General features: G+C 33.7%; 1 protein-coding gene across 1 annotated transcript in view; it reads left to right on the top strand.

Annotated features, from left to right (window-relative positions):
• Nucleotides 1–12,771: 12,771 nt before the first annotated feature.
• The window catches only part of GLB3 (hemoglobin 3), a 63,428-nt gene continuing 49,664 nt past the window's right edge, over nucleotides 12,772–26,535 (top strand). The window contains exon 1 of the mRNA XM_089822506.1: nucleotides 12,772–13,222. Within this exon, the coding sequence (XP_089678632.1) occupies nucleotides 13,086–13,222 (137 nt within the window). The 5' untranslated portion in view covers nucleotides 12,772–13,085. The remainder of the gene's footprint in view (nucleotides 13,223–26,535) is intronic.

Raw genomic sequence — 26,535 nt, 5'->3', positions numbered from 1 at the left:
TTATAGGACCTCATAAAGAACACATTATGCTTAGCGATAACATCAATCTCTCACCTTGTAACTTGAATAGCTTTCCACATCTGTAATATTACGACAATTGAGCTCATCCACATCATATATAATATGTCTTCTACATACCTTTAACCTCAATTCTCATAATAACAACCCTACTAAGAGATATAACAAGTTTACCAGAACATGCTTCTGTAAACTCTATCTCAGAATAGTCTTCAACAAAACTTGCATAACTTCTTCCAAACTTAATATCTTTTGCTCCTGAGGTTAGCTGCATATGCTAGACACTTAGTAGTATCTCCCATTAACCTCACTAGTGAAAATACTCAATGATTTGTTCATACCAACTTGATCTTTACCAATGTTCTTCTGTTAGATACCATAGAAAATTGCTATGTTGACATCAATGACAAACACAGTCATGAATGTAACATATCATCATGATAATGATCTAATCATGTTTCTACAATACTCCCCCATAGGAATATCATCAGCATTCATGTTTCCAACATTATTATGAAGATATGATATAAAGGAAAGACGTTTTCCTTGGTTGTAAGTATCGTGTTCAAGTATTATGATCATTGTTGAAGTGCAAAAAGGAGCAAATGCTTACTGAATGTGTGTAAACAATCCAAGGGATTATTGGATGTGATATTTGTGATATGGTTACAAGATCAGAAGGAGCAGAGGTCTGATTGATAGGATAGAGAAATATGAAGGAATAATACAATACCATTCTATTATTTTGTAAGGAATAATACAAATATCATTTGGACAGTGGGTTCATTGATCTTGCTCTTGAAGTTGTTTGGGTAGTGGGTCTAGTTGTCTTCCACAACTCCTAACAAGGATTTAAAGTTTCCTAACAGGGACTCATATGTACTAAATGTATTTATAGACTCCTAATAGGGTCCATCCTCTAATAAGGAATATTTCTATTAATACATCATCTTGTGGGTACCATCCCCATTGAGGTTTTCCCTCTGATCAAGGGTTTCCCTACTTAACATATCTGGTGTTATTGTGTATGATTATCTTGTTGTGGTTTCAGTTTATATTGTTCATATGGTTAAGATTGTTTAAGGTTGATAATTGTGATAATAGTTGTATAACTAATTCACACCCCCCCTCCCTCTCAGTTATATTAGTGGAATATATATTCTAACAATTGGTATTAGAGCCTCAGGTCCTTGAAGGATAAGATTAACAACTTCAAGAGATCGATGGAGAATCTTTTTAGAAATAATAGTCTTAGATTTGATGGGGCCAACTATGATAGTTGAAAGGAGAAGATGAAGACACATCTGTTGTGCATGGGTCTGGGATATTGGATCTTGAAAAAGAGTAAGAAGGAAATTGTTGAAGAAGCAAAGCTAGAAGATTGCAGTGAAGAAGAGAGAGATCTATTCATGTGTAACATGAGAGCAAGAGAAGCTCTACTATTAGCCCTTCTAGAGAATGATTACAGTTAGGTAAAGTCACTTGAAACATCTCATGAAATTTGGAAAGCATTAGAATCTACTTTTGAAGGTGATGATCACGCTAAGAGAATGAGATTACAAATTTAGATATATGTGCATTTCAAGATGCTAGAATGATGAAAGATGAATCTATAAAAAGTTATGTTGAAAGAATATCAGAAATTGTTGCATGAATTTGGTCTAATGGTGGAACCAAAGAAGATGATAAAGTTATATGGAAGATCTTGAAAAGTTTGACACCACCATTCAAGCCTATAGCTTAGATGATTCAGCTTGTAATGCCCTACACTAAGGATTTTACGAAGGAAACATTGCTTGGAAGATTAGAATCAACAGAAGCAGATTTGAGACAGTTTGGAGACTTGCAAGAGTCAAAACAACTTTCAGTGCCCTGAACATTTGACCTGATTTGACAAGGAGTGCAAGAACTTGTGGATATTTTGTTGGTAGCAGTAGATCTGAGGAAGACAAGAAGATTGAGGAAGGAATAGCCCTTATGGTGAGAAGAGAAAAAGATGGTAAGAAAATCTTTAAGTGTTGGACTTGCAATGAATTTGGTTATTATGCATCTAAATGTCCTAAAAGAGAGAAAATGTATAAAGGAAAATTTAATCCTAGAAGAGATATAGATAGAAACTATTTGTATGCAAATGAAGATGAAGAATCTGATGAAAAAGGTCAAAGTGAAAGTGATGATGAATTGGGATTTGTGGCTATCAAGGAAGATGATCTTGATGGAGAAATTAGAGAAGAAAGAGCTCTAGTTAATTAGGTGGAAAAGAAGTCTGATTGAATAATTGGCAGTGGTTGTTCACATCACATGAGTGATGATATGAATAAGTTTGTTAAGTTCAAGAATCATGATGGAGGTGTTGCTAGAGTTGGTAACAATGTTGCCTATCATATAATGGGAATTGGATCCATTACTCTTGATGGTAAAACTAACACTAATGATGTCTATTTTGTTGATGGATTAAAGCATAAATTGTTGAGTGTTGGACAGTTGGTGGACAAGGGTTATCAGTTATAGTTCACTGAGAAGACTTGCATTATCAAAGACAGAGATGGTAAACTTATTAGAACTGGCACTAGATCCAGAGATAATGTAATTCAGTGGAATCCTACTAAAATGACAAGTTTGGTAGCTAAAGTGAATAACAGTTGGTTGTGGCATAGAAGATTCTGTCACATAAACTTTGATAATATTGTAAAGGTTACTAGAACTTTTGTAGTCAAAGACTTTCCTAAGATTACAAAGCCTACTAATGTTTTGTATAAGAAATTTTGTTTAGCTAAGGAGAAGAAAATATCATTCCCTAGCAAGAAGTTCACTACTATAGAGAAGCTGGAGATTGTTAACACAGATCTGAGTGGTCCTACTAGAACAAGAGGATTCTACGGTGAAAGGTATTTTATGATTTCTGTCGATGATTTCACTAGAATGATGCGGGTAGCATTTCTTAAAGAGAAATCTAAATCTTTTGAGAAGTTTAAGATATTCAAGAATAGAGTTGAGAATGAATCTAGTGTTAAGATAAAGTGTTTGAGATCTGATAGAGGAGGAGAATTCACCTCTAGAGAGTTTAACATATTCTGTGAAGAGAATGGAATCAAAAGACAACTATCTGCACCTAGAACACCTAAGCAAAATGGGATTGCTGAAAGAAGAAATAAGTCTATAGTAGAAGCATCTAGAGTGATGTTATTTGAGAATGATATTTCCAAGACATTTTGGAGATAAGTAGTTAACACAATAGTGTATACTCTGATTAAAGTACAGATTATAAAAGGTATGGACAAGACACCTTATGAATTATGGTTTGGTCATTCACCATCAGTCAAGTATTTCAAGATATTTGGGATAAAATGTTATATTAAGAGAGATGATGCCATTGGTAAGTTTGATCCAAGAAGCGATGAATATATGTTTCTTGGTTATTCATGAAAAGCAAGGCTTATAGATGCTTTAACTATAGAACTAAGACAATAGTTGAATGCACAAATGTAAGGATTGATGAAAATTTTGGAACCAAAGAAAAGGGTAGATTATAATTCTATTGAAGAAGAGGATAATTTTGGAATTGTTAGACAAAATGCTGAAGTTTTCTTTAAGACTAATAATGATTTGTAGAATGATGTGCTAACTTTTGAGCAAAGAGGAGAACAAAGTTCTGAACCTAGAGAAGAGATAAGAGTTGAGATGTCAACTCCTATCTCTAACAAGAATCTGACAAAGAATCACCCTCTTGAGTAGATAATTTGAAGTAAAGATAAAGGTGTGATGACAAGGAATAGAGTAAATGATTAGATATGTTTGATATCTCAAGTTGAACCTAAGAGCATAGATGCATCAGTTAAAGATGATCATTAGATTCAAGCAATGAAAGAAGAAATGGACCAGATAGTGAAGAATGATACATGAGAGTTAGTTCCTAGACCTAAAGACAAAATTGTAATAGGAACCAAATGGGTATTTAGAAATAAGATGAATGAGCAAGGCAATGTTGTGAGGAACATGGCTAGACTTGTATGCAAGGGATATTCGTAGCAAGAAGGCATTGATTATGAGGAAACATGTGCAACAGTAGCCAGAATGGAAGTAATAAGAATGTTCCTAGCTTATGTACTGAACAAGAAATTCAAGGTTTATTAGATGGATGTTAAATCAACCTTTCTGAATGAAGTACTTGAAGAAGAGGTATATATTGAGCAACTTAAAGGTTTTCCTTTATTAGAAGATAAAGACATGGTATGCAGACTAAAGGAAGATCTTTATGGTTTGAAGCAAACACCGAGAACCTGGTATGCAAGGTTGGATAGTTACTTGGACAAGCTTGGTTTTGCTAAAGGTATGACAGACAGTAACCTATATTTGAAAGAAGTTGAAAATGGTTTGCTGATTATTGTGATATTTGTTGATGAAGGATGAATTTGAAATGAGAATGATAGGAGAAATGAAGTTTTTCCTAGGATTGTAGATTGTGCAGAATAATGATGGTATATTCATTTCACAAGCTAAGTACTTGAAGGATTTGTTGAAAATATTTTTTTTGGAAAGTTGTAAACCTATTGGTACCCCTTTGATAACTAGTCACAAGTTATCCAGTAAAGATGAGACACCTACAGTAGAAAAGAAGAAGTACAAATCAAAGATTGGAGGTTTGTAGTATCTAACTCACACTAGACCAGATATACCAAATGCAATTGGGATTGTAGCTAGATTTTAAGCTAATCCTAAGGAATATTATTTTGCAACAGTAAAGAGAATATTTAGATGTTTTAAAGGAACATCTGATTATGGAATTTGGTATGACAGATCGAGTGATTTCACTCTATGTGCATATACTGATGTAGATTGGGCAGGCAATATGGATGAAAGAAAGAGCACTAGTGGTGGACCATTTTTTCTTGGAGGAAGATTGGTTTCTTGGTTAAGCAAGAAGCAAGATTGTATTTCACAAAGTACTACTAAGGCAAAGTGTGTTGCAACAACAAATAACTGTAATCAAGTTACATGGACGAAGCAGATGCTGAAGGATGTCATAATTGAGTTTGAAGGATTTGTTATCATTTACCATGATAACACAAGTACAATAAGTATGTCTAAGAATATTGTATTGCATTCTAAGACTAAGCATATATCTATTAAGTATTATGTTCTTAGAGAGAAAGTAATAGAAAAGGAGACCAAATTGAAGTATGTAAGTACTAAAGATCAAACTACAAATATCTTTACGAAGCCTTTTCCTAAAGATACATTTGAGTACTTAAGAGGTATGCTCGGGTTTATGCCCCTGCCTACTTTTGAGTAGATGATATAGAGAGTGCATCAGTCCAGTGGTAGAAAGCACTATTATTTGACTAGATTGAATGCTGACGCTTCCTATATGGGGGGAGTATCTGGTATGTACTAATTCATTAAGGACTCTTGGTATTTGGTATTGAACCGTGTCTTTGGATACTTGAGCTGATTGAAGAGATGAAGAAGTAGTTGTAACAATTGGTACTTTTGTATTTGCTTTAGGCCTTTGACATTGACGTCAATGGGGGGAGAGTATGGCATGAAAAACATTTCCTAAGGCATGGGGGAGAATATGCATGAGAATGGGAGAGATATCTCTTTGGAGAGATTTAGAAAGATTCATGAAAGGAAGCATAATTGTGCACCTAATGTATTGTGAATTGTTTAGTGTGAAGTAAATAATTGATGTTTAAGGAGTATGCACGTATGTGCATCTGTTATGTTTGAGATTCTTTTTAGCGTGTGGACAACTGATGTTGGTAAGAAGCATCAACAGAGTATTACTTGGTATTCTTGGAACTTAGATGGTTTTCATCTATGTTGCCATCAATGCCAAAGGGGGAGATTTTTAGCATGAATATTGATGATACTACTTTGGGGAGTATCCTGAGCATTGGGGAGTATTGACATGTTGCATTCATGACTGTGCTTGTCATTGATGTCAAGATAGCATGGTTTCTATAAAGACTGGTTGAGTAGAAGACATAGATCTTGATGGTATGGACAATGGTTTGATTTCTTAGTGATGCGCAGTTATGGACATGTTTGACATAGTGTCCTAATGATGTGGTTGAGTGCATAGAGTCTAACTTGAAGAAGTACACAAGTTGTACCTAATTTACAGAGAATAGTTCAGAGATAGAGTATTGGGAAAGCAGTTCCTGATGTTTGTTAGCTATCTTACATCTGAGATGTATTGAAGAGATGCACAGTTAGGCAGTGATAAAGGACAGTCTGTTGATGATGCCAGTGAGTGCACAAGCCCTAATATCACATGTGTGAAGTTTTGTATAGACCATGAGCTAACAATGCTATTGTAATTGTAATTAATTAATTATCTTTTTATAATTAATTGGGAAAGCCTCAAGGCTGACTCAAGGAATTATTATGAAGATATGGTATAAAGGAAAGATGTTTTCCTTGATTGTTAGTATCGTGTTCAAGTATTATGATCGTTGTTGAAGTGCGAAGTACAAAAAGGAGTAGAATACTTACTGAATACATGTAAGTGATCCAAGGGATTATTGGATTCGATATTTGTGATCTGGTTACAAGATCAGAAGGATTAGATTCTGGTTGACAAGACAAAGAAAGAGGAAGGAACAATACAATACCATTCTAGTATTCTACAAGGAATAATACAGAGATCATTTGGATGGTGGGTTCATTGATCTTGCCTTTGAAGCTGTTTGGGTAGTGGGTCCAATTGTCTTCCATGACTCCTAACAGGGTTGGTACAACTCCTAATAGGGATTCAAAGTCTCCTAACAGGGACTCATATGTACTGAATGTATTCATAGACTCCTAGTAGGGTCCATCCTCTAACAAGGAATATTTTTATTGGTACATCATCTTGTGGGTACCATCCCCACCAGGGTTTTCCCTTTGATCAAGAGTTTCCCTAGTTAACATATCTAGTGTTATTGTGCATGCATATCTTGTTGTGGTTTCAGTTTATATTGCTCATATGGCTAAGATTGTTTAAGGTTGATAATTTTGATAATAGTTGTATAACTGATTCACCCCCCCTCTCACTTATATTAGTGGACTATATATTATAATAGAGACATGTTGCTAACTGATCTAAATGTCATATCTATTTGATTGATGAAGAGGATTTGAGAGATTGCTCATAACAAAAGCACCTAGAGGAAAGACTGAGTTATGAAAATGAAGCTATAATGGACATTTGATTAGTTAGACTTTGACAAGATAAAGCGATTGTTTAAATCATGCTGATGTTCAAGTCTTTACAATATAAGTTAAGATACATAACTTATGTAAAGCTTGACTGAGCAAGAGAGTAAAAGTTCAAGGAATTTTGAAGTCCATGTCGAGTGATGCTAGTGTGAATCGAGCCACAGTACGTGTCAAGCAATTTAGTGTTGACCAAGAATTAGTATCAACTGAGAAAATAAGTTGATGTCGAGCTAGAAGTTCTACATCGACCAAGAAATTTAGTGATGAGCGAGTGTTAGAACTTAGCGACGACTGAGTGACAATATTTGGAATGCATATGAGGAATAGTGATTTCCAGCTGACTTAGTTGATTTCTTGGGATATGAAAACTATGTTGAAGATAAGATTGATAAGTTGGATTATTTAATTCAAGGAGAGGATTAGGTATTACACCTAATGATCAAATTCAATGTGAAGTTTCTAGAAAAGAAGGAAGATGGACATATACAATGAACTTGATGAATCAAATCACAAACCCTAAGATCTACAGTGATCATAGAAAATGGAAAATTAGAATTACATATTTAAGGAGGTGTAGAAGCAAAATATGAGTGCAGAGTAGAGGCACACAAGGGTGAATGCACAATAAAAAAGTGTGTGAAAGAGTGCACGAAGGGGTGATATAAGCATGAAGTGTGAGACACAAAGAGACAAAATAAAGAGTATGTGTGTCTTTTTAGTGAGATGAAACAAAACTATTGAAGATTGATGAGTGAATCTAAGAAGAAGGCTTAAGTTTGATGTGAAGAGAAGGATGATTGCTTGAAGGGTTGCCAACCAAATCAAGAACATAGTTGACAAGGAAGGCTTATCAGAGAATCAACACATGAACCGAATAGATATCTGAAATTGAAAAGTGAGTTGTAATTATAGATCAGACACTAATATTTTCTTTCTAATCATTGTAAACAATTTGTATTGAAATCATTTTAACCAAAGGTTGACCTAACAGTCATTGAAGGACTTAACAATCTATGAAAATCCTTTAGCAAGGTGACATTTGATTAGAATGTTCTAAATTCCTCTAACAAGGCCACTCCTAACAAGGTGATTAAATCCTCTAACCAGGTCACATTTAATAGTGTGTATTGTAACCTTTAGCAGGGTTGGCTCCTAATAGAGCTCACTTACAAAGAGTGAAAAAGTGGTGGCATGTTGGTGGTTTTTCCCAAATTGGGTTTCCACATTAAATCCTAGAGTCAAACTTGTGTTGAATGTTTTATGGTGTTTTACATTTACATGTTTACATTCAACAAAGTCTATTATAATAGGATAATGAACTACTAGTAATTTGTTTGTCAATATACAGTAGAGACTGAGTTGCAACAGGATAAGCATAATATATAATGTTTAATGTTTGATTGTTGAAACATGACCTTGAGTAATTGATTCACCCCCCTCGTTATTCTAAACATTCTAACACAATGAAATAAGCATAATAAAAAAACATGATAACAAGACTCCCAAGCATAACTTATTAATCCATCTTCAAATTATATATACTACAATGTACTTGCCTAAACACACCCATAAATTAGGCATCATTTACTGAATCATACTACTTTACAAACCCTTAGTACTCAAATACAACAAAGAGCTCAAACCAAACAAAAAATAGAAATCAAAGACTGATAATTTAAAAAAAGTATATCAAATCACAAAAATTGAGAACAAGAAAGCTTAAAAGTTGGAAAACAAAATGCAAATAGAAACTATGCTTTCTTATAACACATTTTTCTAAATCACAAAAGGATTTTGGGGTATTATTTTCCAATGTCAAAAGAAAAATAATGGTTTTTAAAGAGTACTAACATTGTTGCCCACTGAGCAAATTCTTACAATTAAACTCAAAATGCTTCTGAGTACTCGATATCATTTGAATGAGACAAGAAATGATGTTTCAAATACAAGATAGAGAAGACGATGCTTGTCAATCCCATACAACTAGAAAATCAGACACACAATTTGCTAAAATTATTTCTAAATCTACAAACTCAAAGGAACATACCTATACAAAGCACAACAATTCTGAAGCCTCCTCTTTGCAAATATTTACACGACAACAAATAACACTTGCAAGAGTTAGCAAAACACCAAGTGCTTTAAAAAATAGAACTACAACATGATAAAATCACCCAAACTCTAAAGACACAATCTTTAAAAACCTACAACAAGGAATATAAGGAGTCCTAAATAAAATATTTCTATTTAGAAAGCTTACCTTGCAACAATGCACACCACTAAGAACAACATGTGAGCTTCAAACCCCACAATGAACTCTATAAATTAACTAATGAGGTAAAATCAAGAATGTAAGGTGTCAACAAGAAACATTCCCCTATGTATTAATTGTTGGATGACCAAATGCAACCACTTTGGATTTCTTTCCCAAAAAACGCTGTCACCTACTACTAATGAAGTAAGAAAACTCAATTGTGATCCACAAAATAAAAGTTTTTTTTGGATTTCATCCACGTTTATCAACAAAATTGTAGTGGATGAAAAGACAAATCAAACTCACAAAGCCCAAGAGTCAAAGTGTTCAACTAAATTTGTGATAATTATTGTACCTCCAACAGTATACATAGTTCCACACAAGAACATTGAATTAGATCTACAATTAAAATAAATAAAATTAAAGTGCTTTCTAGACATGTTTTTAAAGAAGGCAGGCAAATGAATTTAATGAATAAAACTTGTCTTCTCTACCACAAGCATAAATCTTTCTTTAGAAACCTAAGGCTTAGAAGTGTAAGTCCTATTGTTCACAACACAAAAAAATGAAATAATTACATTGAACTGTTTTTAAATATTAAAAATAATAACCAACATACAAAAATAATATAAAATAGATTGGACTCCTTTAAATAAAACAATTTGATTGGTAGGAAGAAAATAAAATTTTGCATCCACTTGGATGCTATAGTATCATGCCATTCGACAAGAACTAATAATACAAACCTATTACATTCCATGATAAGAAAATGTGAAACTTACCAAAAATAACTACACAATGATGTCTTATTGCACATTCCACTTCATGATTTTATAGTACAAAGTAAAATAAATTGATTTAGAGAAACCCTTGACGATATATAGAGAAATGATGAACAAATGTGTCAAACAACAAGGAGGACCACCAAAAAATGCATAAATAACTACTTGAAGTCATATTGCACAATACAGTGTTCCCTCAACTTTGCATTCTAAATGCTTCACAAAATACATAGAAACGAAGACAAAGAAATTGATTGGGTTAAGCCCTCTATGATGTATATAGAAATGGTGGGAAAAAAATCAAACTACAAATAGAAATGAAAGGGAACTACAAATAGGAATTAGTACAAGTAATGAATGAGGAGCTCCAGAAGCAAAACAATACACAACGGGGAAACAAATTCCCAAAACAATGAAGATGTAATCACTTTAGGGCTCTTGACAATGTAGTAATTGGTCCTATAATGATTGGCGACATGACCATGTGACATGACTCTCATTGGGTTGCGTAGGGTGGTGAAGTGGTTTACATGGGGTGCATTTTCATATCGATGGGTTGCAAAATCAATTTTAACACATGTTGAATGATTTTAATGAAGCCCTTTCTTAATGGTAAAGTGGTAACCATGAGCAAATCTACATGCTATTTAGTTATTAATTAGATGGTTTTATATTTGGTAATTAGGGGATTCATGATGTTTTTTGGTTATTTTTTGAGCAATTAATGGTGCAAAATGGATGATATTTTGGGCGCCACTTTTTGACCCTTCAACCCTTAATGATCTATACAAGGATCATTGTTAATATCTAAAAGACCAACAATATTTTTTAAGCTGAATGACATTCAAAAATATGCCCAAAAAATTGTCAAAATTGAAGTGATAATTAAACTCCATGAATGTACAAAGTTGGCTAAAACAAGTATTGGTGCACTTTTATGCACAAAGATCAAAATGTACCTTTACCTAAACAAAACAAATTTATGAATTTTTTTAACACTTTTATTAATAAAAATATTATAATTATTGGGTGTTTTTTTTAATAATAGTAATTGTGTTTATGTGGCGAAAAAGTTGGAACTTGGAAGTAAACAAATACACAAAAAACAAGAGACGCAATGCCGTCATAGTTCCTGCCTAATGCATAATGGTTGTAGAGGTGTAGATGAGCGAGCATCTAAATTAGCATTGTGAATGCATTAATTTTTGCCTAGAAATGCACTTGTGATATGATAGGATTGCTCATATTTTGCTATTAAATTCTCATCCTAGAAATGCGCTTGCAATTTGATAGGATGGCTCATATTTTGTTGTTAAGTTCTCGTCCTAGAAATGTGCTTGTGATTTGATAGGATGGCTCATATTTTTAATCATTAGCACTGGACAAAAACTAGGATAGAGATAAATAGTAGTATACAACAATAACAACATAAACATATATGCAGAGGAAAAAAAAAGATAGATAATATAGAGGAGGATGAGGAAGAGAGATAAAATAGTAAGATAGAGTGATACCAACATAAGTTGTGTGTGTGTGAGAGAGAGAATTAAATATAATTATTTTTCTTAATAAAACAAATAGTCAGAATAAAATCATGGTTATAATAAAAAATTAAAAAATATTATATTTTAATTAATGGAACTAAGAATTTAATTTTTATATTAAAACTCGTATTTCTATAAGAAAAAAAAAATTGTTTAATTTATTTTTATAAAAGTAAAATAATAGTAATAATTTAACTATTTTTATTTAAAAAGCCAAGTTTTAAAAAAATTAGAAATTCAAATACAAAGATATAACATATTGAAATTATATTAAGAAGACATATTTATTAGTGTGTTATATATATATATAGAGGTATAATTTGAACTTATGCATTACATGAAGTTTTAAGAGCAAGTTATATCAAATAGTAAAAAATAAACATCAATATAAACTAATAATAAATATATTTAAAATAAGAAATTAAAAATATTTAATAGATTGTGATAATTAATATTGATTAGACATGTTGTGTGAGGTGGAAGATAAAATGATTGAAAAAATAAAATCTTATCAATTTGTCACAAATGTGTAAAAAATAAAGTTGTAATTAATACATTCATTAATGCAAGATGAAGTTGTTAGAAAATATTTGTATTTTTTGTTGAAGAAAATTAATTTTCTCCCCCACCAAAATATGAATCAATTGAATAGATGAAAAGTGTGATTTATAAAATAATAAAAAATTAGAAAAAAGATATAAACATTTGCAATCTCATATAATCTTTTAAATTCTTTAAATTGATTGGTTAGTGTTAATGTCGTATTTGCATTGACATAAATGCATAAGTATTCCTCCCTTGACAGGGACTAATAAAAACCCCAACACTATTCAATTAATAAAAAGAAAACAACCACAACGCATTCAATTAAAAAATATCACAACCAATTCAATTAATTTTAAATAAAAAAAAGAAAAGGAAAAACCACCAGGCGCCCCCTGTTTAAGCTCCACCCATATTTTGCGACTGCAGGAAAGAGTCGGATCCTTTTTAAACTATAGTCAGATGACGAATGAGCAATCGCCACAGAATCAATTTTGCAACGAACAGAACGTCGACTGAACGGAAGGGGTGTCCAGCACGCCACTAAAAGTTTGAATTTATTCCATAAAATTTCCAACCATAAGATTGCACAACCAATGCCATCACAATAAAATCAATCATTGTTCCGAAAACTCAGTATTCTTAGCACAAGGATTCTTAGCGTAAGTGATCCGAAAACCATTTCATCCCGGGACACATCATTAGTCCGTTGAGTATCACAGTGAATTGGATTTAACGGGAATGCAGTCGCTGCAGCAGAAAGCTTTGGAATGGAGTGGGGTAGCTGCAGAAGATGCATTTGCCATAGATGATACCAATTTATACCAAAAGCTTGGGCATCAGACTTTCGTTGATCTATCAACCAACTTTTATAACAGGTGAGCTCATTTAAACCTTTTTTCTTTCCATTTATATTCGCTGGATTTCTTGTTATTCAGGAACAGCCAGACTTGGGTGTTTAACTGGAAAAAAACTGTATTCCAGCAGTGAGAATATAAAAATTCGAACACCCATTTTAAAATTACTGCACCTTAGAGATTTGCTTGTGCAATTGGAAAAAAAAACTTGTATTCCAGTGCACAGATTTTAAATGTTGAACACCCATTTTAAAATTACTGCAACTTAGATATTTTATTTCAGCTACCTTATACCTGCTCTGGAATATATCGGCTAATGTTACCGTAGATTCTGGGAATTCATTGGACAGAAATACGCATTTATAATTTTTTAAATGTTTGTTAAAATTTAGAGCCTTAAGTTTTTCCTCTGTAACCGGAGAAGATAGGGTTACCTTTTTTTGTGGAGTTTCAAGCTTCTCAGGATATCCACTAAGAAGATGCTGAAAAAAATCGTAGCATCTGTCATCTGAGAAATTTAGTGTCTGGGTTCTTCTAACGTGCAGTTTCTTAAGAATTGATTCATCGATAAACTGACACAAGAAAATACTATTTTCCTGCAAACCATAATATAGTATTGGCTCAGTAGCTTGAATGGGTCAGCTAAATCCAACAGATTGCAGGTAGCATAAAACAAACATAATTACACAACAGAAACTTTTAAAACAATTCAAGGAGAAGGATATGCACAATGTTATCATACCTTTCAGATTTCAATTATAGCCATGTAATTTACACATCCATAATGTTAGGTTTTTTACTTCTGATTAAACTTTGTGTAAGTTTCATGATCTCATCAAACAGACTCGGTCATCCATCATCAGAGTGAGAGAAACAGTTAGAAAGCTGAAATATACAATAGCTGCAGACTTATGAGATTAAATAGAGGCAGGGGGGGGATCATAGGAATTAGAAAAGAGGGTTAGAAAAAACCAAAAAACTACCCGAAGGGCTAAGAAGAACCAATGTAAAGGGTACTAAGAAATAGGTGAAGAAAGGTTAATAACTTAATATCTAACAAAATAGTGGAGATTTCAAAACCTTTCAGATTTCAATTAAGTAACAAATGAGATAATGTTTCAACACAAAGGGTTGTCTCAGTTTTATTTGAGCCTCACGGGCAATGACAGCAGGTCACAATGGACTCATAAACAAATCTGGAAAAATAAAATTCAGCAGCTTAGGCTCCCAACAGATGTAGACACTTTGCACCTGTTTCAACTTACTGATACCACAATTACTCTGCTTCAGTACTTGATTACTCAGACCTAAGTGGATCAATATGCAGTCAGCAAAAATTCTCCTTGCAAGCACACATGGAGGCGGCTCTTCGATTGCCAGACCAAAATGTCTCCAAATGGTTATATGATTATCTTTTTATATAGTTTTTCTTTTCTCAGTTCTCAACCGCTTGGAAACTGCTTGAATTTGAGAGGATAAAATAAGCACACCTGGAGGCAGCACTTCAATTGCCAGAAGAGTATTTCTCCAAATGGTTATATGGTTATCTTTCTTTATAGTTTTGCTTTCCTTTGCTCTTAACTGCTTGGAAACTGCTTGAATTTATTAGGAATCGATAAGATCTGATAGCCCTTGAGAAATTGCAATTAATGTTTTACATCAGTCACCCAATTAGACAGCCCAGCTTGGAATTACATCAGCCATCCAATTAGAAAGCCCATTGTGAAATTACATCAGTCATTTAATAATAAAGCCCAGCTTGTTTTTACTGAGCCCCATTTCTCATCAGCAGACAAAGCGCAGTTTCTTTTTTAATTTTTGGTTTTCTTTGATGCGGGATGCCCGTGAACCTTCAGGTGTTAAGGTCTCATACACTCATTCTGCCAATCCTCAATTCTGAAATGGATTTGAGTCGATCTGCCTCATATTTTGTAACTTAAACGAGGTCCATTTGGGACAGTGAGATGGGTAATTTTGAGCTGAATGGCCCACCTGTCAAATTGGGTGGAGTTATAAAGGTCATCTTTTAGACAGCATAGACATGACCACTTTTGGGCGTAAGATGCTCCCATTGTGAAGGTAACGAGACTTATTCATTATATATACCTGATACATATTGTTCAAAACTTTAAATCTTATTTACCATGAATTGTGTGCTCATGACAAAACTCAGGAATAAACTAAGCCTTTTCAATTCATATACACCAGGAATACTGATGGACTATTTGAACATGGCACTAATCTGCCTTTTCTATAGAAAACTGTCTAAATTTTCCACCAAAATAAGTATTTCCTTTTCCAAATCGCTCCAAGTCAACTGACCTTGGGAATTTGAGATCAGTGAGGTGGTATTGCTCAAAGTACACTAGAAAGAGAACTAACTCTGGAATTGAAGGAATGGCACTATTTCACTCTCAGCCAGACAGACAAGATTCATCTCGCAATGTCCCTCCTAAACACATTTTTTCAATCAGTGATTTTGTTGAGTGAACCAAGAGGAACATTTTTTTGATTGGTATTATGGTATTTTTATTGATATAAGTAAAAACAGCTTTACAAAAGATATACAGCCCTTACTGTTTTGAATTTTTTTAAAAACCCTACCTACCCATCACCTGTAACCCCCACTTCAAAATTCAGATCATATTCTGGTATTGACACCTATTACAATTCCCACACTAATACTTCTAATTCCAAAGCTACCGCCCCTACATACAGTGCCCTTACTATATCAAAACAGGGCTTTAACATATACAGACTCAAAATATAGTTTAACAGTATTCATAAAAACAAGAAAATTTAGAAGATCCCAGGGCTTACAGTTTCCTGGCCTTTCTCGTTGGTCCATTCATCCAGTAGCCTTTAGGAGCGTAGACCACCTCTTTGTCCTCCTTTCTTCCCTGGCCTCCCATTCTTCTTCCTTTCCACATCTAGCACTTGCAGATGGTCTTCAGCAATGCCCCCTTCTGTCCTTCGCTTTGATCTGCCTCTCCTTGCTGGAGGTAGCACTCCAAACAAGAAATGGCTGAAGGTCCTTCAAATTTTCCCCAACCATTCACCACCACCCGTCATCTGCTCTGAAACCTTTTCCTGGTTTGGCCATCGCTACCATTGGGATTAAACCATCCGTCCACTCTGGTCTCACGCAAGCCCTCATCACCCATACTGCCTTTTCTTTTGTGACAACTTCCAAGGCCTATGCCAGCACTGCTGACGCAATGCTGATATTGGATCTGTATTTATGATCCGTGAACAAAAATTCCTCTCCCAGTAGCAACTCGATATTCTGCCAGAATTAGGGATTGTCAACTGTGAATATCCTCTTCATTCTTTTATCGGACACCTCCCCCAGGAAACACTGCTGCTGCTTTGTAGTTTGTAATGTAAAGTTTGCTTCTATCACCATGCACCTATCCTTGAAACTTCCCTATTGAAAAACCAAATGCCATTTTGTGCCCACCAAAATGCCAAATGTATTTCTTAAAGCATCTCAGCACCTTGTCACGCGCTCCCCTCTCACTTGATCTAGATGCTTCTCTGTCACAAGTACCAAAGTACTCCACTTGTCACACATGTCTACCTTGATAATGGAACCATCAAATCCTTCAGCTCCAACAATAAGTAATCTAAGTTGCCTGTTTGGATTCGGGTTTGGATGCAAGTTCAAAATTCATTCAAATCTTTTTTTTGGAGTGGGTTCGAATTCATTTTGGGTTCATCCATACAAAAACATGTTTTTTATTAAAAAAAAAAGTCTATGTGTATGCATATGTATATGTATATACATGCAGTAGCAAATAAGTTCATACACCACTATGCTAATAGTAAAGCTACAAAAATGCACCACCATATATTAATAATATTAATGCTCTTGTCCAAATGACATATGTTTTACCATCTTGAACTTTTTAGTTGTCTATTTTAGGATATGAGGGTTGGATTCACTAAAATAGATCAAAAGAAACTTTACGAAAGTAAACCAAATCCATTTTTTGGCCAAATTTGGGCTGGATCTGCCGCAGATTTGCAAATTCACCATAAAAAAGACAAAATTCGTGTTGGGTTCATCTGATAGAATTTGGGTGGACTTTGAAGGTTTGGGACAAACTTTTGCAAGAATATGACAAGGACCAAACTTTTGCAAGAACTGGACCAGACTTTGCAGTTGCCAGTGAAGATTTTGGCAACACAACAAATAAGGATTGCTTCAATTTCCCTTTCACAAATATCATTACACATTCATTTAATTCATGCCCATGAAACATACCTTTCATTAAAGTCTAGGCAGATATAAATGTTTAAAACTCATACTACTCCCAAATCGACCCTACTAAATTGTTGAAGGCCCCTCTCCTCTTCAAAATCTTGCCTCCCAATGTATGTCACTCTTCCATCCTTAAGCAATTCTTAGATTACTTCAAGGGGTAGAGCTCCAAATCCCTGTTGTCGTCGTCCCAAAATACTTATGTCAAATCCTCTTTTGCTTGCCCTCTCAAGGTTAAGCCAATTTTAGACATATTGTCAGCTACCTCATTCCTTCCACGCTTAGCATGAGTTACTTGAAAATCTACAAAAGTTGCAAAGAAAGAAATAACCCTTTTTATATGTTTATTCAGGTTCCATACTCTAGTCTCCACTTATTAATGACATTTCCCATAGTTTAAAATCTCGTCGATAAGTGGTAGAGATATTGGTTTCTTGCGAGAAGTTGGGTGTGGTGAGAAAATACATGTTTTTTGTGCCAAAATCTCAGTCGAGAAGTTGGCGATATATCGTTGAGAAGTTGCAAATTTCTTCGAGAACTCACCGTTTTCTCTTCTTGGACTTCCTACTCAATAGGTTCTGCATTCTTTTCATGAATTGGAGGAGGAATGAAATCAATCTCCTATGGATGAAGTGCAAATTGAAGAATGAGTCTAGTTTGATTTCTTTTTCTCATTTGCAACCTTATTTCTTCTTGATCTTGCTGAAGTTTTGATTTATCTTTTCTTTTATACTTTAGGTTTCTCGGCACTGTGGGTTGCTTCATCATCATTGGAAGAATGTGCTTCTATCTTGCCCATCAAATAATGAGGCAATATTCTTTTTCATCAGTTTGTGGATTTTCCGATCTACCCACCAATTGGTATACTCATTAATGTTGTCAAATCTGTAAGTTTCAGTATTTCAAAACTAGACCATTTTATTTGTAACATCCCATTTTCCTAGGTCTAAATTAACATTTAACATATTCAAAGAATACAGTTATTACTTCGTTTTATAGGAAGACAATTATATCATTCATGTTCATGTGAATAAGATTTACCGTTAAAAAATAGTTAGACAAAAATTTCAAAACTTCAAAACTTGAAGTACCATCAAATGAAATTATTATAGAAATTGAAAGCTACATACCTCGGATAACTGAGATCAAAATCAACTAGGGATGCTTCTGCAACCACCCGGGTTAGTGCACAAATACCTCTATAACAATATCACATAACGACTTTTATCCAATATTATTAAACTAAAATCAATTGATGATTATCAGTAAATGCCATTATATAAAATTAGGGCATCACATACCACTGTATCAATTAGGGCATTGTTTACCTTAGGTTCATTTAGGGCTTCTAATACTACTTTATCACTTAGGGTTTCTGATACCACTGATTCAATTAGGGCTTCCGATACCACTGATTCAAATAGGGTTTCCAATACTGCTGATTCAATTAGGGCTTCTGCTACCACAGATTCAAATTAGGGCTTCTGCTGCCATGGATTTAATTTAGGGCTTCAGATTCCTTTCCTTCCAATTGCTTAGCTATGACAGAAACTCAAGGTTAGAATATACTTATATTTGATATCCATATAAATGAAAAACAATCCACGAATCTATATCCTGCATCTAGGTGTAAATAACGGTAACAATAAATTAACTCAATTTAATCTTACCTCCTCATAAATAAAAATGATAATACCTATTTCCGATAAACAATTGAATGCATAGCTTATCTCTGTTTGACGCATGTCCGACAACTGGAGAATAGGTGAAGCATTATCAGGGGATTAACCACCCAACCTCGGACCACAACATATCCCCACACAATCTCTAACAAGAAAGGCCCTCCCTACCTAGAATAGATAGGGATCATCTTGCCATCTACTGGGCTTCCTAGTAAATAACTCACTATACGACTTGGTAGCAGGAGATCACAATAACAGGATTATACATGAGCAATTAATTATTTCATATTAAATGATAAATATTGAAATGTCATAATTGATACTAGTTCATATTATTGATGAATCCTTTCTCACACCTCATCACCCATCTTCTTGGCTTCACAGCCGGGTGAGTCCCAGGTATTCAGAATTCTTAGAGCTGAAGACTCTATCAATTATTCAAGAAGATTTTATACAACCATCATTTCACATTCTATGATTATATTCTTTAAAGATCTCCAAATTGTCAACATTCTTGACAACATTCTTCATGAGTAGAGCACACATGAGCTAAAGTAATGTTTTATGTATTATTTTATGAATACTGATGTCAACCTCAAATTTGCAGGTTCTCTACACCTTCTCACCTTGTTCAGGCCTCAAGCCATGTTATCATACTATAATTGCCTTAGAACTCTTCAACTTTTTCACCATATACTGGCATTTTTACCTGGTGAATTCCTTGGTGAACTGGTTTCAATATCTTACTCTCAATTATTTATATTATAATAGGATGAAATTTATTTCCAACTGGGATTATAACTTTCTTGCCATTTAACATAAATGATTCAAAGAATTTCTACATATTCGGAAATAAATAAAGATGAAAGAAAATATCAGACTTATTATAAATCAGTTCAGTATTATCATAAATGGCAATTGGCAGACTTTTCAAGGTAGACAACATACTTTATAAGGTATACAACAGACTTACAAGAAAGACATCATACTTTATACATTAGTCATTGTCATATTATCTCTATGGAAATGACTAACTTGCAAATGATAAAAACGAAAGACTTATGCATTAATCAATGTCTTCTTATCACATGCTGATACTTAGAAGGGCTACGACCAGAACTGATGGCATAAGGAACAATTTCAATATCCAGATAAATGGGTCAGAAGTCATACAAGAAATACGACAGACTTATGCATAAACCTTTATCGTATTTTCTCAAGGAAAACGACAAACTTAAAGAGAAAAACGACAATCTTTTTACTTAAATCATTGCCTTATTACTGGTGGCTTAAGGAACGAATTTGAATCCAAAATATTCATGAAAAAGGCATAAAATAAAAAGTTACGGGTTGCATCTAATATCGCTTTCGTGACCAAAATCTGGTATTGGCTTGCACTTGATAGAATTCTGCCAACCCTCCTATTAGACCCGCGGCAAGATGGAAAACAATTTAAGTTGGAAGAATAAATTTTGAACAGAGGTGACTGGGTGGTGCCTTTGGAGCAGAGCTCAGCCTCACTGGTGATATCAAGTAATGAATCTGATTGCCAAGGAGAAAGAAAGGCCGAATGAGTTGAATGCTGAAGGAGAAAGAATGGATGCCAATAATCGACCAAGGAATCCATAATATAAAATGAGCCAAACTTTTCGGCTTCCTTCAGTTATAAAGAAAGCCCTTTGAATTCCAAGATGACCATTCGAATACATCAAAAAATTCAAATTTAAAGATAAAGAAGAGAAGTTGGAAAGATTAAAACCCAAATTGCCAAATGTTTAAATCAATTAATTATTCCAAGTGTTATCATTTAGAAGCAAATAATATTAAATTGAAAAGAATAAAGTTGGAAGGTTGCAATTCGAATATTATAATAATTCTAATGTTATTATAACTCGAATATTATTAAAATCTTATATGTACTTATATACATCACTTTATTAAATTATTAAATGATAATGGTGCTAAATCATTTTATATTTAAATGTACGTTTATAAATAATTACTAAAAACAATATAACAAAAGATAAATCAAAATCCTTTAAGATAAATTAAAATCCTTTAAGATACGTTTTATATTTTAACTCAATTATTTTAATTAAATTATTTATTTAAATAACTCATGCAATTCCACAGATGTATCCTGTTTCAAATCGCTAGGTCCTCTACCTATCTGCCTAGTGATGGTGATGCCCTGCATAATTTTTTTCTAACAATGCTTCCACCCCTTCGACATGCTTCCTGCAAGGAATTTCTTCGTAATCAAATTATAAATTATTTAATCATAAATAATCATAACAGTTAACCTTCATCTCAATTCTTTGAATTCGTGATTAACGATCAACTAACATGTCATCTTCACTTGAAATCATAATGACTAACTATCTTACCATTTCGCCAGATTATAACAAATTAAACTGCCAATTGATTTCATGCGAACCTCAATGGCTATATTTCAAGCTAGGTCAAAAATTGGGATGTAACATTATTAGCGGAAGATCTTCATCTTTCTCTTGTTCATAGTATGGATGGGCACAATCTCCATCATCTTATAGTTGGTCAGGTGTGTGGAAAAGTTTAGATGTCTTGATTAAGTTTACAAATATTCTTTATCATATTCTCCTCCATCTCATATGCATCTCAGGTGAATGGGCCTAGAAGTCTTCAGTTACTACTTTGTGCTTGTATTCTTTACATTTACCACACCGATTTGGTGATAGGGATCAAAGTTGGCTTTGGACTTGCAAAAATGAAAAGTTGGCCTTACAAAGACAATTTGCTGTTTGTAGTTTGCTTTAGAGTTCAGAGTCTTTGACTAATTGACATTCCACATTGTTGATGTGAGTTCTATTCCACTACAACATACAGAATAAATAGTTAATGTTTCGAGGAGAAACACTAAACACTCAATCCTCGCTTAATATAAGGTCATCTCTCATGCTAAGCTTGCAAAGTAAGATTATGAAATGACTTCAAGGTTCTTTCTATTGTGGATACTTGCTTAGTGAAATAATGTGATTTGCTGGTTATCACAAATGGACTTCACTATTCATTCAATGGATATCAACTTTTGCACTTCTAAAGTTTTGGCTCTATAATGTGCAATGAAAATATAAGTTCCAACTCTCGAATTCTCCACGTCAACTTAAACTTATTCTTCTAACCTCTATTTCTACTTCTACTTCTACATAAATGTAAGGAATCATGGATGACTTGGACTCTACTAGATGTAATCTCACCAATGACTCCACTCACCTAGCGGAAGCTTCTAAGGAACAATCTGATGGTTTTCACATCAATATCTACCCTCTCTAATTCCATCAATGGATGCAAACTAAAGATTGGATATCAATTGAAGTAATGTGCTCAATCATCGGCTTACCACACAAGGCACTGTTACCATCAACAAGAGGCTAGTGGCCCAGATTTGTTGAGTCATTCAAGTGAACATCCATAATGACTTCCATCCAACTAAACTACTTCTAACAACATGAAACAAAATCCTAAACTAAGTGAGGAGATATGGATCACCATGCAATAATGCAAACTTGATCACAACAATTCACCATGCAAGGCACACCAATGAAAAGTAGAGAAAAATTGACATTATATAAAAGCAACAATTCTCCAAAAGTCCTCACTTACAAATGAGAGGAGTAGTCCTTATATAGGGAGCTCAAATACAATGAACAACCGATATTGATTTGAAATCAAGGGCCTAAATTAAATCCCACAAAGCCTAATTAGGGTTTCACAACCACTTGCTACAAGCATTAAATATTCACCCAATTACAATTAAGTACCACCTTGTCGGCCAATGAAAAAATTACATTGCCTTAATGAGAAAATTCAAATCCATAACAACTTGATAAGCATCAATGACACGTGGAGCAATGAGAAGAAAGTCCATTGTAGACAATGCCACCTCATCACTTTGGGAAATGTGTTCATTATCTTGCAAGGCAAGAAACCACTAGTAAATAATTATCAAAATTTAAATAATAATTGCCATAAGACTTGGAAAATCCTCACAAAATTTCCATTTAATTTTCAATATAAAAATAATAAATTAATGGGGTAATGCAAATTTGATTGGAAATTATTTAATTTATTACCATTTATACTTTATTTTTCATTAATTCAATTTTTCATTAATTAAAATCGATGCCATTTGGATAATTTCAATGCTACAATGGATGAATTAATTAATGCATTGAATATCAATCTTGTTAAAGCATGTAGCTTCGGTCTGACAATGAGATATAAACTTTTTGACTCCACCTCCCATTCAAAGGTTCAAAGATCATTGCCCTAAGATGAGATATCATTAACATAGGTAGAAAATAAAGTTCTAGCTCAAGATGAGACAACATTTACTTGGGTAGTAAAACACGTCTAAGCCAAGCTGAGACAACTTTTACTTGGGTAGTGAAACATGTCTCAGCCAATTTGGGACTGTTGATGCTTATAGCTTCAGTTGGATAAACCTATTATATATGTGTTCTTTATTTTTTAGATATAAGCTTACATATATATGATTAAATTTGTTATTATATTATTTATCTGATTAATGAATAGACATGTCTTATGAAGAGACATGTTTATTCATGGCCTATTCTCAATATAAATCTAAGAGGATGTTGCATTTGAAACACACATACCAAAACATGGCAGTGCTTAGTACATTTGCGGCGATCCCTACAAAATAACATAGTATCAGGGCCACATTGCAAATGTACAGAGACTCACAAGGTACAAAACAATGACTCCATCGAGCATTGAATGGAATTCGTATCTACCAATGTCATTTATAAGTATAAAGAATATACAAAGATCATTACCGATAGATAGGTGTTGACTTGAGAGGGAGATTTAATAAGAATATGTACCAATGTTTGACATTTAGAAAACTCCTGAAAGGCATATGGTAGGAAAGGTGATCTTCAATTGGTTTGAACCATCATAGCTATATAAGCACAGTAAATTTTAATTATGTAGACCCCAGGGAAAGATGTTTCATCTTCATCAGGCAAATAAAAAGCATGTAAAGACCTTTGAACAGGGCATAGGCACCCATAGAGATAAAAATGTAAATTGAAAACTATTTTTTTCATAACCTATTATATGAGGCATGAGTCAAAGGACTTAGTCAAGGATTGAAGGAAGCTTGAAATCTTCTAAAACTAGAGGGGTGTGATTTGTTACAAATGCCAATCTTCAAGATCTGTAGCAGGTGACATCTCAAGCAGTTGGTGTATGAAGGGTGACTGACGAAAAGTACAGTCAGAATCGTGTTGGTTGAAATTCACATACCAAGGACTGAAAGTCAGATAGGAGTACGATCTTCTATGCAAATATTGCCAAAAACGTGACCTTAGGAATAGTCTACTTCCATGTCAGCATGAGGAGGGACCCACCACTGTGTATGATATGTAAAGATAGATAGTCGCATATTAAGTATTCCATGGTCCACTTCGAACTGACCACATCATCTGCTAGACAAAGAAAGTATGACAATGGGCATCGGTTTGCGAAGAGAAGGAATCAGTATATGAAGAGGAAGTTTAGCTGAACATCGTGTTGACTCGACAAGAGTAAATAGGAGACAGAATCCTCCACATGGCATCGACAAACATCAGAAGGATAAGGGAACAAAGTCCAAGCAATAGAATTATGGGGAGTACGTGTCACACGAAACTAAGGAGATGAACACAATACTCAATGCATACCTTATATGTGGTAGGCAATAATATAGTGTAAGAGGACAGAGTTGAAAAGTCATCGGGGCCCATAATAACCACTAAGCTTATAGGCCACGTGGGTAAGTTGGACACACTAATAACTATACTAGACCATCAAATATCAAAGGAGTACAAAAAAAAGGTATTACAAACATTTAAATAAAGCTATGTTGGAGGTATATTATATAGTCGAATTTTTTCTTTCTCACCACTACTATAACATGGCCTAAACATATATTAAATGTATATATAGTTTTGAGATATATGTCAAATCAAAGCGATAATGTTTTGATTTTGATAAAATGACTAAATATCTAATAAATATAAAATACATATATATATAAAATATCCTTTAATTCAATAATTCAACATTATTAAATAAAAGAGGATTAGTTGATGTGCAACAAGATAGTAATACAATCTCTTATAAATATAAGTGAATATAGATTAAAGTATATCTTTAAATTAGATATTTATCTATATTGCATTGGAATGATCTTATATTATTATACATAATTTGTTATTATCCTTGATTATTTTATTTAATCAATGAAGTCTCTATCTTATTTGTATTTTTCTATATACTATAAGAGCCATGTGCCTTAATCTTTTCCTTCGAGAATGTCCTTGTAGGAAAAAGAGGGAGATTGAGATTCAGAGGGAGACTGCCATTTCATTAGAGACAACCTTGAAAGAGAGGGACAAAATATAGGCTATGATTAAGTCAACCTTTAGTGATCTTGATCATATTGATTCAGAGGGAGTAAACCATGTTGAGATGGATTCTCCAATGATCAAATAAATTATAGTAGTCAAGAGGACTGTGATTCATGAATATACCTCTTGAGTATGTGATTTTAATGGGTCTACCCCCTGTGTACATCATGAGGAAGTGATGACTTCCAAATGATGTCAATTGTATTTGCAGAAGTTATTGTAAGGTGATGACCTCACAATAACTTGTATTATGAGATCAAACAAATTGAGTATATGGTGAATGTCTTGCATCTCAACATTATGGGAGGCCATTACTCAAAGAGTATTTGGCAAATATCATTGATATTCGCAAAGGCCAATACTCTTGATATCAAACCTTATGTTGAGTATTTGGTGAATATCATTGATATTCTGGGAGGCCAATAATCTTGATATTAGATGTGATATCAAAGCTTATTTTGAATACTTGGTGAATATCATTGATATTCTGGGAGTCCAATACTCTTGATATCGAATGCGATATCAAATAGTGGAAATCTTACGAGATATCCTCAAAATTGTTATTTGTAATATTATGTTGAAGTAATATTTATTCTTATGTGGTTATCCTTCTAAGCTAAGAGGGAGTGTTGATGCTTATAGCTTCAGTCGGATAAACCTATTATATACGTGTTCTTTATATTTGAGATATATATATATATATATGATTAAATTTGTTATTATATTATTTATCTGATTAATGAATAGACATGTCCCATGAAGGGACATGTCTATTCATGGCCTATTCTCAATATAAATCTAAGAGGATGTTCATTTGAAACACACATACCAAAACATGGCAATGCTTAGTACATTTGCAGTGATTTGTAAAAAATAACAGGGACAACTATCACTTGGGTAGCAAAACATGCCTCAACCAAGCTAGGACAACTT

This window comes from Cupressus sempervirens, chromosome 3, assembly GCF_028749045.1.
Source record: "Cupressus sempervirens isolate cs-2001-9-10 chromosome 3, ASM2874904v1, whole genome shotgun sequence".
Lineage (NCBI taxonomy): Eukaryota > Viridiplantae > Streptophyta > Pinopsida > Cupressales > Cupressaceae > Cupressus > Cupressus sempervirens.
This window is presented reverse-complemented; position numbering and strand designations above follow the sequence as displayed.